General features: G+C 36.5%; 1 protein-coding gene across 1 annotated transcript in view; it reads right to left on the reverse strand.

Moving 5' to 3' along the window:
- AFG1L (AFG1 like ATPase) overlaps window positions 1-16825 on the reverse strand; it is a 64105-nt gene that overhangs the window by 20143 nt on the left and 27137 nt on the right. Inside the window, exons 8-10 of the mRNA XM_058801802.1 lie at window positions 4571-4653; window positions 1125-1195; window positions 768-868 (exon numbers count right to left, since the gene is read on the reverse strand). Coding sequence (XP_058657785.1) covers window positions 768-868; window positions 1125-1195; window positions 4571-4653 — 255 coding nt within the window. The remainder of the gene's footprint in view (window positions 1-767; window positions 869-1124; window positions 1196-4570; window positions 4654-16825) is intronic.

Here is a 16825-nt window from a genome sequence, read left to right on the forward strand (position 1 = left end):
CAGTGAAATTTCTATCCAAATAGTTATCGACTCCATAGCTGCAAGGAAGTGAAAGCAAAATGTTATCACCAAAAGACTGGTCACCATCCTGAATCAAAAGTGCTATTGGCCAGTTTAGTGTTGTGATCATTTAACAGCAAATGTAGACATCAGTAAAGAGATCACTGAAGTGCAGTGCAACTCCTGGGGAATTGTCTTCCAACCCACTGGAGGTCAAATACAAGGAGAACTTTTCAAGATTCACATCTCACATGTTTAGGCTGAGAATGTGCCAGTATTTAGCAAAATCTGGAATATTTTGAGAAGGCCTGGGATTAAACATTCCTTGTACTCGCAGCTGAAACCAAAGCATGGAACAGTGTGTTACTCTAGTGGTGCCAGGATCACTGCTCCTTTGCTTGAGTATCAAACTGAAACCCCAGATTATAAAAACACCATTTGATTGCTATTTACATATTGAGATGTTACCAGCACTCATATACCAGCAGTGACGTTAGGCCAGGCATATACTGCAGTAGGATTTTTGAAGATAATCTGTGATACACCTAAGACTGAAATTACTATATCATTAAAAAGAAAATTAGTATGGTTCTTTTGAAGAAAGGGGTTTTTCCTGTTAAATTAAAAATATTTCTGTTAATCAAGTTTTTTAAAAGCCTTTTTAATTCAGTGCATCTTGGGAAAATAGCAAGTTTGTGTGGTTTGAAATTTTTTTTAACTGTGAAAAGCCTGAGCATTAACCGATCTAGATTGGACTGGGTACTCACTCTGTCGCACAGCTCTTCAAACGTGAAGTCTGCAATGGTTCCACATGCTTTATTCAGCCCCAGCTCTCTGCCTTGCACTTTTAGAATCCTTGGTCTAGTTACTATGGGAACATGAACAAAGACTCAATCTTCTCTGGATAATTACTATAAAATTCATCTCTTACAGATAGGAAATGCATAGCTTCATGAATAATAGCACATGATTCAACACATAAATTAGACAAAATGCTGATACAATGACTGCCACTTGAGTGTGGCATCAACCCATATACAGCAATGGAACTTATTAATTGGTCAGTGGAGATTGGGCATTGTGTTCTAAATGTATTCTCTTTCAAGAGAAATTAACTTACGTACAATCATTTTGTTTCTGAGCCAGCTCATCAAACAACTTATCCATGACAGCCTCCACATCAGCTTCACTTGTGCTACAGTGAAAAGAATAATAGAATATGAAATTAATAACACTTGAAGCCAACATCAAACAGCTGCCTGAGCCTGCTTAGCTTTTTGCCCATAAAAAAAGAGAACAGGATGTTATGCTCTAAATACAAACATTACATTTAGAATACACTTAAAAGTAGAGAATATTAACTCTCAGGTAGATGATTCTGCCTTATTTGCATACACTGAAAGACTTCTGTGTTTTGAGCTGTTTCCAGTAATGAGGCAATGCAGGCAGAGCAGACCCATTAACACTATGTGTACACAATGAGTAAAAAGGCTTCTGGCTCTATCTTGCATGCAAAATAAGAGCAAATAGACAAGGCAAGGCAAGGCAGTCAAGCACCTAAAGAAGTATCCTTTGAAATTTCTGAGAGGGGACTTTGTGAAATTAAATGTTGAAACAGATTTTTCTTTTTTTGGGGGGGGGGGGGGAGGGTGCTGCGTCAAGTCAACCGATTATATTGACCAAACAATTTGCAAAATTAAGCTGTGAAATTAAAAATACCACTATCATCTGTTTATTAGCAGTTTTAGCAGTTTCCCAACCTCTGTTCCTAATACTGCTTGGTAAAAGATCAACCACAGATGGTAAAATGCAAAATATCTGTGCTGATAGCTGAAGTAAAGTTTGCATTCATCTTCTGGGCCACAAGAATTAAAAAATCAGTCCAATCAGAAAACTTTTTTTTTAATCACTGAATAGGGTAGAGAGCCAAACTTTCCATGTTTTATTCTTAAAGATGAATTGATAGATAGATAGAGAGATAGATAAGATTTCTACCTGAGAATAGTAAATTACTATTACAGTAGATAACAAACTAGAACTAGGATATATAATGCTTCACTGAAGTTGGTGTAAACTTTTGGTGTGAAATCTTATAGATCTTGATGCACTGAAGTCACACTGCTTTACACAATTCTAGACATCCTCTTAACTGACAAATGATATCAGTTTGTTAAACACATACTCTCCTGCTCATTAGGCCTTAAGCACCTTAAAAATGTTAAGATCAGAACTGAAGTAACTTCTTTTTAGCTAAAGCTTAGTGATGACAAACCTTGTAGATACAAAGAATTTGGGAAAAAAATTAAAAACCCACGAACTTATACAAGTGCCATTTTGAAGACATGAAAAACCTTTTCTGACTAGGAGGTTACATAAAATTCTAGAAGCTTCTCTCAATATTGATATTGGTGTGATGCATTCCTCTGACAAAACAATAAGGAACAGACAACACCAGAAAAAAAAAAGGCCATAAAAGGGGGTAAAGAGTGTGTGCACGTGTGTATAAATATATTTATATATCTGTATCTATCTCAGAGAGTATGTGCATGGGCATACATATGAGTAACAGAAATTTCAACTGAAAGGCTACCAGAAGAAACAGGTGAATATTTGTACCTAATTGCCAAGAAAGTTTGTTTTGAAAATAGACACCTGAGACTGAGATCGATGAAGTTGCTTTGATCAGGCATCTTGTAATGGTGTTACACTGACTGCTCTCAGAGGAGTATGAAACAGTTTTAAGTAACCCTCAGTTACATGTTTTAAATGAAGACAGGACTACACAACATATGAAGCATTAAGAGGATTCTTTTAAAAAATCTGACAATGATACTACAGCCATTAATTGAAGAACATATACATGTTGAACAAGAACATTTTCTTTGGGAGACAAGACTGCTAATTAAATTTTAGAATCTGTAGCAAAATACTGTATGCAGTACCTAGTTTTAAAACAAACCAAACAAAAGGAATCCCCACATACTAAGCTAGCTCCAATGAACCAGTTTGAATAGAAGAATGAATAAGATTCCCTCAGAAGAAGAAAGGATAAAGAAATAAGTACCTAATTCCATTGGCAGCTATGGGGGTTTTTTAATAATTTTTCACCCCACTGCTTCCTAATGATTTACACATCAGGTTCTGAAGGCAACCAACATCTATCCAGTAAGAGAACATAAGACAGAATTATTGCCCATCTCTGCCATTCACTTGATCAGAAGTTTTACCACAGAACACAATGAGATATTTTGGCCGGGTACTACTCCTGGAATTTGCTTATATTGCTTCTCCTCTGAGAGCTGATGCCACAGGCACCATGTTTGGCCTATAACCTGCTAGAAACCACAAACATCCTTTCCTTTCTCCAGAGTATGGAAAACAATGTGGCAGGTGCTCTCCACAGTGCCCACCAGAAGGTCACAGAGTGCAGCAGGCCCAGGGAGCAGCACCACAGGCAGGGACAGCAGCACTCAGGAGGGCCATGATGAGCAAAGGTATCAGTGGTGGCTTCAGAAAGTTCTGCTGAGCAGGTGTGACAAAGCACTGAGCCAGTGCAGCCAGGCAAAAACACAGCACAAGAGCTAATTTTCTCAAGTTCGTAGAGCCACAGTTTAAGGATACAGAACTTGCACTGGACCTGTTTTCCATATTTGAAATTCTGTCACTTCCTTTCAAAAGCGGGAAAAGTTCTACCAAGCAGTATTCCTCCTTCCAGACAAACAGCTACAACATCTAACTTCATTAAAAAGTAGCATGGACATACATGATTTCAAACACCCATCACAGTGATAAAAATACCCCACCTTTCTGGAAACATGATTTTTAAATCAGTATTTTAAAGATACAACTATTATAAATCTAATATTAAGTGATTGTAGTCTGCTTTGTTCAGGTAGTCACTGAGTAAATAATATTACAAGAGAAAATACAAGACAGAAAAATGTTTACATTGCAAAGGTTTCAAAGTATTAAAGAGGATGTTCCTATTAGGCAGATTTATGCTGCAAGCAGAAACACATCTGCGAATATATTTTAAAATACATTTATTTGCAAATATAAAGTGCTAAAGAAATTTTGTCATGATTAACAGAAACAATCTGTGAAAACATAAGGGAGTTGGGTTTTTTTAATCCACAGCATTGGAAACACCAAAAATTAAATAAATCCTTCTCATTGGATTTCTATAAATACTTAATTACTTAAATACAATAAGGATGTTATTCTATTATAAGAGAATTGTGCAGTCTCTTACAAGAGGATATTCATCACTTTCTAACCATCTGTCACTTCAGTTCTCCAAATACCACACCTCCCAAAAAAATCTAATTAGTTTTTATTCAGTCACACATTATAAATGATGCTAGTGTGGTTACCAAAAATGTAGTTTAATGAAGTTAATATCAAGGCATAATGGAAGGCGGTTTGCTGAACAAAATGGACCAGAAAGCAAAGAAAGGAAAAGTCACACCCTGCTAATTCTACTATACATTTTTCTTTTCCCACTGAATAGGAAATTATTGGCTAATAAGAAGGAAGAAGGAAGCTAATACAATATCATAGATAAACTTACAGGTAGTAAAGTTTTCCAGCAGCTGGAAGCACTCGTTTCCTGTAGTCTATTCCAGAATCAAGCTGGACTGTGCTGCAGTATTTCTACGGAGGAAAAAAAAAAAAAAAAGAATAGCTTTCCTCGAGCCAAAGCTGTATTTACTATTGTCTGTGATACACAGAAGACACACTGCTGTAATAAACCATCAGCATGAATATCATCTGCAAAACTGAAATTCAAGATCTAAAAGCTGAAGTCTCATTTGCAATTATTGAAGCAAAGAAATAAGGTGAAAATCACTCACATATGCGAAACAAAAAGGCCTATCACAAGTCCATCAGCTAAAAAATTAATATAGATTAGAAGCACATGGGATGAAATTAGGGTGGATATTACTCATTCTCTCTAGGTACCACTTTGTTGCAAAAATTATTTTCACATTAAAATATATACCTTTTGAAATACAAAATTAGAAGCACTAGAAGTTTAATGGAACACAAGTTCTAGCAACAAGTGAAATTACTTCTATTTTATAAACTAAAAATAATTTTATCTTTTCCTTTTACTAAGAGCAGTAAAGATTTTGGATCTTGATACAAAGATCAAATCTATGAACCACAAGTTTTGCTGTAAAATGGATGAGGGGGGAATAAACAAAACTCTGTATCTAAAAGATTTTATTTCATTTTTGCAATGTATGAATTTACTCAGAAAAGGATCCTTTCTGCTCTCCTTTAAACAACCTGTAGGATTCTAAGTGTGATACAAGATGCCCCTGAGTAGTTACAATAATTGCTTCTGTTAAAAAACTTAAACCCAGCTTTAGGGTGCTTTTTTTGATTCAAGGCCTGAGGCTGAGAGCAAGATTTTCACTACTATCAGCAGGACCAAGATTTTACCCCCCTCCTCACCCCAACAAAGGGAATAGCTCTGCTTATCTGTTTTGACTATTTCCAACACACAGAACTTCTGGGTGTTATATAGAGCAAGAAGCAAAAGAAGCCATAGAAGAAAGAGAGGAAAGTATTCGTATTTTAGAAAACATAGCAGTATCAATAATTTAATTTAAGCAATAAAACATTTTTTTTAAATGTAGTTCAACACCAGTAAAATTCTTCCATTTGCTAGAATCCACTAAATTAGTCTGCTTCTTCACTGCACCGTGAACTACTGGTTTATCTTTAATATTCTTGTTAAGCATTTCATATTCTGCATGTTTGAATTTTTCAAGGCCTCCTTGAGGCCAATCAAATAACAAAATTGGAAATGTCAAACCTCAGTCACAGCAACTACATTGCAGGAAAAATATTTAGAAGAACTACCATCAGTGATTTAAGGAACAATGGCCCTTTTGAACAAATGCATTGCATAGGACACAGATCACAAATATCTGCAGGAATTACTGTGATGACTCATTGCACTAATTTTTTGCCCTTGGCTATTAGTGAAAGCTCTGTACCTACTTTTAACCTCCAGCTTCTCTGCAAAGAGATACAGCTGAAGAAAGAAGGTAAAACAAAAACCATCCTGAAAGCACAGAATCCCAAGAAAATCCATGTATCTTTAATTCCAGTAAGTGAAAAAGCCATGCTAATCAAATCATTATCTTGGACTAAGGCTACTGCAAACACAATAGCACTGGTGCTACAATATTATTATAATCTATTCCCTTTCTTCTCGTGAGAGCTCACAAAGAAAGAGAATAACAGAGCAGAAGAAAAAAGTTCCAGAGGCATGTAATAAGTAATATGCACAGGGGAGGGAGGATGTTTAAGCTTTTCCTCAGCATCAGTCTGGCAGCCAAGGCCAGAAGGAAGATTACTGAAATTTCACAGCAAAGTTAGTTCACTTAGTTTTTCTTTGCCAGCATCTTTCCACCTAATGGTTTATTTTTCCAAAGTAGTAGAATAACTTAAGTACTATTTTCTTTATGTTAGATGGGGAGAAACCCCACAGATTACTACTACAGATTTGAGGATGATGAAATTACTTAGGTTAACTTTAGATACTTGCAAGTTTAGTAATGCTATTAATCAATATGGCTTGTTTTTTCCTGGAAACAAGAGATGGGACTTTTACATGAATTCAGCCTCATCTATTTGGCCTTCAAGTCAGATTTATAAACTCTACTGCTCCCTCAGGGTGTTGTGTTGCACATAGTGAAAAGTGAACACAGACTCACATATACTTGAGAGTATTCCATGGTTATGGTAGAGCTGAAAAAACAAAAGCACACCTGAACACTGTAGCTGGTGTAAATTTGCTCCCTGATATTTACAGTGGTGCTGGAGGCCCAGCTGCCAATGACAAGCAGGTGTCCTGTGCACTCAGATACAGACTTGTACTGGGCTATGTAATGCAGGTCTGTGCAGCTTCATGAAACAGAAATGGGTGCCCAGTGCTACACTGTTTTAGTCCACTTGTGTTCCACTTACAAATTTGTCACTCCTTCCATGCACTGACAGCTTTTATGGCTCCATGACATAACACTGAATGAGTTTCAGAGGTAAGAACCATGAAACTGAAGATGCAAATACCACCAATACAGCTGAAGAGAAGATGCCTTTTTTTTTCTTTCTTCTCTTTTCTCTGTCTTTGAAGTAATTAGTATTATCACTCTTCAGGAAAAAACACTATAATTAGTGACTCTAGTTAAAAAGAACTTGTGTGTTCAAAAAATTATTTATGTTTTTGGACCTCTTTTAAGATACAAACATTGCCTAACAGAGATATTTCCTTCCCTACAAGCTTTATTTGTTATGTCTGTAATGATGTACTATTTTTGATTCTAATATGATACAACATGATGTAATTTATTTCAAAAAACCCTGTTAGATGTAAGACCTTTCAGCCAAAAATGCAATAGCAGAATTCAGTTCAGAGATCTATAAAATATAATTAATATAGTCCAAGTGATTTTTTGCTTCCTTAGGAGGCAAAAGTCAACTGAACCAAATGTAAACAAAAAGAAAAACCAGAATTCTGATGTACAGCAGTTTTCTGTAATGCACAGTGTAAGCATAAAAGCAGAGGACAGCTAACAGGAGCCAAGAAATACTTAGTCCTTTTGGAAATATCTGGCATTTTACTCCTGGGAAGTTCCTGTTTAATTGACATGTTTGGTCTCTCCAGACTGACGGTCAGTTCAGGAAAGTACTCTGGCCATTTAGAGATCATATTCTGAATACAAATAAGAGCCACAGGAACTCCCTAATCCTTCTACACGTTCAGGTGTCTATCCATACTCATTGCTAATTATTTTCACTGAGACACTTCAAAGCTCACCCACGCCTATTGTGTTAAGACACTCTATGAATATACATAAAATGAATGGCTCCTGCCATTCATTTCAAAACTCAAACATCATCATCTGAATCACAACACACTCTCAGAAAACAGCCCTTCAGGACATGATCCCTGCAGTTAGAGTATAAGCTACCTTTGCAGGGTAGGAACAACCTTTCCTTATGTGAATACATCACAAGTACAGATCCATAGGTGCTAATGGAAAATAACATAACAAAAAAACCCCAAACCACCAAACAGAAGTGGAAAATGTTATTTACACAAACTGAGCTCAGCATAGTAGAGGAGAGAAAAGGTGGGACAGCAGCAGCAGCAGTGAACCCAAGGGCAGTAGTAGAAGGATTGCTCACACTGCCAGACAATAACACCACCATCTCTTCTCTCAGCTACGAATGTACCCTTGGAGATAGCCCTAAAGGGAGATGCAGCACGTGGTGATCTTTGCTCACTCAGAAAGGTCACAGAGAAGTTATGTGCTGAGTAGAGATCCAAAGGTCTCTACTTTTTGGGGTCTCCTTTGTCAACAAGGATACCCACCCTGGTTCTTTATTTCTGCACACATAAGCATTCACTTATCTGTTTCACAGGAAGGCAGAAGGAAAAATATGCATATTTATATCTTTTTTAGGATACATGCTTTAAATCATCAGAGTACACAACAAAATAAAATAAAGCACACAGAAAAATTGTAAATGTCCAAGCTAAACATTTAAAATACTAGATCTGGAAAAAAGAAAACCAGATGCATGGTACCATGGTATGTAAAAACAAATCCTGCTCACAAGTGTAAAAATGAAATACTGAACATCAAAGAGAGTGCCTATGTGAGTATCACCATGCATCTTGTCTACCCTTCACAGGTACCAGCAACATTATTCTCCTGCATCATGGTACTAAAAAATCACTACTATAATTTAAAGATCCTGGAAGTTTGGAGAGGGGTGAAAGGATAGGCTTCTTTACTTTTTACCTTTCAGCTTCTTACAGCATGGGGAAAACCCCTACTAAGATTACATATAGAAGTTCTTTCTTTCTGCATCTTTGGACTTCCTCATCCAGCATGGGACTGATTAAAGCTATGGATGTGATTGCATTCTCACACTCATTAATCACCATGGAATCCTAATCAACAGACAAAGAACTAACTGGAGTGCTCAGGTTGTTAGCACTTAGTTGTCAAACCCATAACTATAACAATTGGTTTCCATTTCTTAAGATGGAGTTTTAAATTTTCAAATTTCATTTTGGGCTGAACTCCTTTTGAAATACATGCTTAATACTGAAGCTACAGTCAGCCTAGTGGAACCATCCTCAGTTTCCAACAAATTTTCTATTCTATTGAGATATTTAAAGTCTGACTTACCCTATGCAATTCAAATGCATAAAATTAATTAGTTATTATGTATTTATGTATACAAAGAGTAAATGCAATTACAGAATTGAAAATGCAATTAGTAAGTTAAAAATGCAGTGTAAGCATGGACTCATTTTGAGCCACTGAGTGGCTCAAAAACTTTTTATTTCAGAAGAGAAAATAAAGGTAAAACCTCATGGCTCAACTCAAGACACTTAAAACAACCACCTTTAGACAGAATAGATAAAATTAGACTGTCAAAAGATCTATTCTAGAAAGTTATTAAATACAGACTAACAAATACTTTTTTTCCAGTAAGCATCTCTGATATTCCTTTATTGCTGCAATCAAGAATGGTAGCTATTAAAATGTTTAACTCTCAAGAAATTAAAGCACATGACGGGATAGATTATTATGAGGAAAGAAACTTCAGAAAATTTCAAAAGGTAATCTACGTTAGCTGAATAACCTGCAAGTTCTCAAGTTTTAAGTTTTGGCAGTAAATATTGCTAAATATAATTTTTGCAATCAATCTTTTTCTTACACTTGTGTCACACATGTCTCCCCTGTGTCACAAAAAGCCCTGAAATGCCACAGATGGCCTTGCAGTCCACAACGAACACCACACTAAGTACCACGTGCCCTCTGAGCTCACTTATTGTGATCAGCTTGTAGCACTTGATAATGCAGGTGAGTAGACACTTCTTAACCTTGAAGATCACCCTAAGTTAACCCAATTATTATTCTCTGCTCTGAATTTTAATGGTATTAAAACAAAAATCCAAAAAAACCAACATATAAATCATCCTATCAGACCACAAGAATAGACAAACTAATCACCCCACAGTTCTAATCAGCAGCCAAAGAATTAAGAGGAGTGTTTAGATTAGCACTTAGCTGTGTCCATCTGAGACCTCCAGAGAAGGTGTAGGGGAACAGAGATACAAGAGTGCTTCAGTTTAGGAGGATTGTCACCTTAATTCCCACACGTGCTGAGTTTCCACAGCCTTTCATGCCTGGGTCAAACCAGACACCTGGAAAATGCAGTGGCAGCACTGCAGTATCAAATGCTCATTTTCCATATGAGCAAGGAAGAGTATAGTTCTATCTCCAAGCAGGCAAAGCTGCACAATTCATACTCTTGGTCTCTGAACAAGCCCATCAGAACACCCATATTAGTAACCATGCCTATCTAAGAAGTGCAACTTCCAGCCACTCTTTCTGAGGAAAAGGAATCACAATTTTCACATAGATCTCACCCTCCTTTTCAAATGCATCCTCTGATTTGGTTACAGGATCACTAATACTCCTTTTCTCCAGCAAATCAGAAAATAATTTGATTGTTCATTTGCAATCATTCTTTTCATACATTTACATTCAGCCTAAGGTGTTCTTCCACATCACACAACATGTAGATATGATGAGAGTCACTAGCTAACAGAGAAAGAGTTCCTCAGGTAAACAAAGCTCACTAGACTTAACCTTTATTTTTCAATATTTGACTCCATGTAGTGCTAAATTATCAACTAGAGTATTATTTCTTCTTTCTTAATATTCTTCCTTAAGCAATTTAAAGAAAAGGCTTCTCCATCCAGAGGATACCATTACAACTACATTTTCTATAACTATGGCAGAACAACAATCATCTTCAGCAAAAACATGGTATGTAACGAATAAAAATATTACTGATATACAAAGCATACCCACAGGTTTTTAATTCAGTGTACTTTCAAAGTCACCAGAATGTGTATCTGGAGCTGGTCTGTCCACAACCTGCTGAGAGAAGTGTACAAGGCTAAGTGCAGTTTCCTCTCTGGTGCAGCTCTACAAGGAGATCAACCAGACTGTTAGACAGGAGCATGCATGGTACAGGTGAGGCACCTTCAAAGGGTTGCTTCTTTTTTCCTTTTGCCTTACTTGAAAACAAAAAAAGAACAAAAAAAAAAAAAAAAAGGAAATTAATCAAGTTTGTAGCACTTCTAACTTTCTGCTCCACTAATCCTTGGGATTGAGATGTACTCGGGGAGAGGAGGAAGAAGAAAGGGAAACACCAGGTACTTGGTGGTGAAGAAAAACTTGGTACAAGCATTGTTGGATGCACATATAGTTTTTGTCTCCTTGTTCAGGTGTTGTTGAAACAGTAGATTTTAAAGAAAATGTCAATGAATCCTCATAAGCACTATACATGACCTCTGGGGTAATTAGCAATCATTCAAAAGCAACAAGACTAAAGTGTTCTATTCTTTATTACTGTCAGCTCTTTTCTTGATCAGCATTTTAATAAAGATGGTTCATTGCTAAGACAGTTTCATGAATCAGTCATAATTACATTCTGACATGCAGTGAATAGTAAAGCAAAACTAAGTATCACTTCATCAACCTTTCTAACCTTTGTGCAAGTATTAACTGTAAATAATTTTTACACAATCTTACAACAAAAAATCTGCCTATTTCTTAGCTTTGTACATACTCTACCCTAACTGAATTTCTTGTGACCTATACCTGAAAAAAACCCCCAACATTACAATCAGGAATAATTACTTATCTGGCATGGTATTCAGGTACTGCCTTTCACAGGCCAAATTAACTTCAAGCAGAAAAGGCTATTTGCTCTACAAAATAGTGCAATGCTTTACGAGGTTAACTAAAGATTTTTTTACAGTCTTTTCCCCTATATTCTTCAGCAATAATTAAATATGGGAAACTATTGCAATAGCCTCAGATACTTCATGTTTATCCAATTGCAAACACTGTAACAAAACTAAACAAAAAACCCCAAAGAACCACATGAACAAATTTTGAGGAAAACTTTCTAAATGTCATCCAAGAATCCTGTACAATATCAGGGAAAGCAATCACTCTCAAGTTGATTTGGGATAACAAACATTTTGCTTGCAAATTATTTTTCAGTGGACTTAGAGCAAAAATATCTGAGAAAATAAATATTGCCAAATATAACTTTTGCAATCAATCATTTTCTTGCGACAAGAACATTAAAACTTTGAACTGAAGAGTTTAGCAGAGATAAATTGAGAGGCAAAATTCATTCAGTGGAAGTTGCACAAGTTTACATTACAGCCTTCAAAACTTTAACAACTAAGAAACCCCACCATTCTTGCAACCACAAGGAACATACGATCTATTGTACAACTTTTCAATAACTTATTTTAATGTCTAGCTACAAATCAGCTACCCCCTAAGAGGAGGAAAAATAGACAATTAACTTGTAAAATAATGGTGCATGAATAAAAAGAGAGACTCTTAAAATGTACTGTTCTGTGAATAGTATTTCAGATATTCAGACAAAAGTGAAAGAATTCAGGAGGTACAGATGTGGCTGTGCTGGCTCGGAGACAAGTAGCCTCTCCTTTTTCCAGTCAGGGAACAGAAGAATGGCAGAGTAAACTTCCATGCACTAAGAATTACACTGAACAGTGCTCCCCATTTCCCATCACTTCTGAAAAAAATCTTCCTTGCAGAATAAGAATAAATACAAAAGGAAAAAAAAACACCTGCAAACCACAAATCACTGCATAACACCCAGTTTTGCTAAAGGACCAGTAATGACTGTAACTTTCAATCTCCTAATAAGCAAGCTGTGCCTTCTGTGAGAAACAAACACCAAGAGTTCACGCTGAATTTATAACATGATGTTTTGTAAGCTAAGGGTCAAATTCATCCCAATACATGTACTTCACTGGAATTATACCCTGGACAAAGTTATTTGTCTAGATTTCTTTTATGCTGTTGTTTTTCTTTTTAACATTTGATTTGTATTTCTTTTCCCCAGTATTAGCCTTTGCTCCTGCCAGAACTGTTGGCAGGCAGGAAAAAAAAAAGGGAAGGAAAAAAAAAAGTAGTCATGATTTACGAAACTGAATTTCCCATAATAATAATAAAAAAAAAGTGATTAAGATCTAAACAAAGGCTAAAGATGGCTTACGCTTAGCTCTGATGAGGTCCACTACCTCATTACCCACAACTGAAAACTTCTGATGCATTTTGTTTCAAGGGAATCCAAAAGTCCTTGCTGTAAAGCAGGCTGGGGGGTGCAGGGTCCATTCACTCTTTCTGTATCACAACCATTATGTAAGAAGTATAAAACACTGCCTTTATGCTGCCAAACCACAATGACTCTTCTTACATCAAAGGGTTTTTGCCACCAGGGTTTTTTTTTTCCTCTGAAATTTATTCAAGGCAAGGGCAGGGAGACAACAATTCATACACGCTAATTACACCTAATTATCTATTCCTTTTTTTTCCCCCTTTCCACCAGCTTCGGCCAGTGTTATTTGCTATCTGGGTTTCTCACAACCTCCCCTTGCCCTGTCCATCCAACTCAACAGCAAAGTCTTTGAAGAAAACAGTTGTGGCTTCTTAGAATTTTAACAATATAAGGTTGAACTCAAATTAAATTATTCTATTATTAGTTTTGACACATTTATGTGTTAAATATGAAGGCCTCTTGGTTAATTTGGCAAATTCCTCACATCTCTTCACAACTAGAATTGCTGGTAACACCCTCTCTTGTAGGAGCTTCTCCTCATGCTTTCTTTTCATGATCTAAATGAAATGTTTATTGGATTAAAGTTCTTCTCTGCAGACCTCCACGGTCGCCTGTGACAAAGAGCTTAAAAGCTTTATTAATTGGCTCGGGCTTTTCAGGGGGAGGCAGGACCTCATTTCACATTACATCACAAGCAAACAGAACTGCCACGTGTAATTAGACTAATTTACCCTGATACAGCAGGAATCAACTATTCCATATCTATGATATGCTTTCATTTACTCATTTTAATCAAGGAGCAAACAAACCAAGCAAAAGCTCAGGAAATCCTAACAATTTAAGAAAGGGAGAAGGTAGGAAGCCCGGCACAGAGTTACAGTAGCAACTATTTAATCCTAAAATAAAGTTTTGATCTGCACCTAAATAAACTGTCTAGGAGGAAGTGCCTAAGACAGATATAAAAGGTAAACAAATTGAACTCTTCATCTCTTGAGAACACAGTAAAGAAATAGATACATTATATAATATTGTAACAGTTACATGCTCTGAACTACAGAATTTCAAATAACCCTGCTGTTTAAATTTAACACACACACAGAGGCTTAGAAGGCTGAATGCAGAAGGGATTGGTAGCTTCTAATCTGACACCTTGCTTTCTATATACAACATTTTATTACTTGATAGTCTCACAAATTTATCAAACTAAGATTTCCCAGAAATTATACTGAGGCTCAAAAATACTTGCAGCACAAAATACTTGCAATCATGCTGTATTTCCTATTTTTATTTTTTCTATGTTTAATTAGGTACACTTCACAAAAGATGAGCACTTCTATTACTTGCACAGAGAGAGAACAAGAACAAATGCTCCTTCTACTTAGGAGTTTGCTTGGTTACATACTAAGAAGGGAAACAAAAGGCCCAACATCTTCAGTAATGAAAAAGTCAATTGATAGGCGAAGCCATCACAATATCAAAGGCCTAATCCCTGCAATTCTGACTCAGGTGACAGTTCACAGGGGTCAGAGTGGCTGACACTGACCTCAAAAGCAGGTTTTAACTATTCAACATACTGAAAGCTGCTGGGCTATCACACCATTAGACTGGAACAAACTGACAAATCAATTTCATCAAGGAGATGACTTTTTTGGGAGAGGGGGGAGGAGAGAGGCAGATCCGCCACTCAACAAATCCCTGCATTTCTCACACAGGTGGTTGGACAAAAGCTGACTGCATCATCAAAGACATTTTATATCTACCAAATGCCTTTGTACAAAACTAACTCCCACAATTTCCTTAGAGGCAGCTCTAAATGTTTTTAAAACAAGTATTTTTCACGTTCCCATACTAAGCTATTGAAAACTGAAAATGCTTTTCAATTCCTCAGTTTCTTGCTTTGTAGGAAAGGGTGCACTTTAATTAAAACCACAGCCAGCAACATTCTAAATAAATAATCATTAACTGATTTGAAGAAAGACAGGGAAATACAGCGTATAAATAATGCATTGCTTTCTGTTTGACAGAAGTGTACAATGCTTACTTACGGTTAAAAGTCATTTTAACCAAACATTATTTAAAATAAATAATTATTTGGTCGCTAATAGCAGAAGGAAAAAAAGAAGAGAAAAAAAGATGCTGAAAGTAAATTCATGTCCTACTGACAATAGATTTCTAGCTGATTCCTCCCCTTTACTCAAAGCAAAATGCAGGTAGCCAAAGCCAAAGGTTTTTTTTCTAAAATTTGGCTTTTTAAAGTTATACTCAGACTATGAAGGGCCCTAAAACTTTTTGACTGTTAGTTAAAATTTAGTGTAGTGCAAGTCTATTGCATGAAGAAAACCTGACAAAACACAGAAGTTACATACTCGGTACTTCAGCACAGCTTGACATTTTGAAGCCTCATGCTACACTTCCAGGAAACCTTTGGAAATGCAAGAATTGCTCACTCGAGTTACTGACTCTACACAACAAATTATTTGAGGGGCTTTCCTTCCTGACTTTCAGAGAATGAAACATTGAACTAGCCACTGAATTAGAGTTAGACTTCAGAACAGTTAAGGGTTGATGTAAATGTCTTCATTAAATGTCTGCCAAAATTAAAATGTTGCCAAAATTACTGCCAAAACAGTAAATTAAAAAAGCATGCTTTTTTTCCCTTTTTTTTTTTTTTCCCCCAAGATCCTCACATAGTATCTTACACCAAGTTGTTAAAGACCAGCACAATGTTGATCTGCTTGGGAGCAGGAAGGCTCTGCAGAGGGATCTGGCCAGGCTGAATCCATGGGCCAAGGCCAGTGGTGTGAGCTCCAACAAGGCCAAGTGCTGGGTCCTGCCCTTGGCTCCCAACAACCCCAGGAAGCTCCACAGGCTGGGGACAGAATGGCTGGGAAGCTCCATAGCAAAAAAGGACCTGGGATTAACATTTCTTCACCAAAAGGGTTTGTCAAGCATCGGAACAGACTGCCCAAGGAAGCAAGACACCATCCCTGGAGGAAAGACATGCAGATGTGGCACCTGGGGACATGGTTTAGTGATGGACTTGGCAGTGATGGGTTAACAGTTGGACTCAATAGTCTTCAAGGTCTTTTCCAATCTTAACAATTCTGTGATTCCAAGACACACAGCTTTATTTGTAAATCAGCTTTAAAACATTTAGAAACTTTGTATATTTCTTTTAGGTAGAGAGTATCAATTTTTAGAGTATTTCTGGTCTCTGCATTTGAACAAAGTAACTGTGAGCAATCAATGGTTTTCTCAAGAACTGTCTTTAAAAACAATTCACAGAGGAATTCCACACACTTTAAAATGCTCAGCAAGAGATCCTGTGAGATTAAAAGCTCAATCGGAACAGACTGAATCGAATAACAATTATAGAATTAAAAGATTTTTCTTCCTAATACTTCTTTTGTCTGTAAAGCTCTATCTTTGTAAAATTTCATGGATTGAAGACGCACTCTTATCTGTTGCAGAAACTAAACTCTTTCATAAGGAATACAGAGTCCCAAAGAATCATAGCCACAACTATGAACTGATGAATTCAGAGTTTTCCCCTGTTTATAAAGCTTTGAGTTAGAGGATTAAAAAATCACCGAAAAAATACATCTCAAAC

This window comes from Ammospiza caudacuta, chromosome 3 (genome assembly GCF_027887145.1).
Source record: "Ammospiza caudacuta isolate bAmmCau1 chromosome 3, bAmmCau1.pri, whole genome shotgun sequence".
Taxonomy (NCBI): Eukaryota; Metazoa; Chordata; class Aves; order Passeriformes; family Passerellidae; genus Ammospiza; species Ammospiza caudacuta.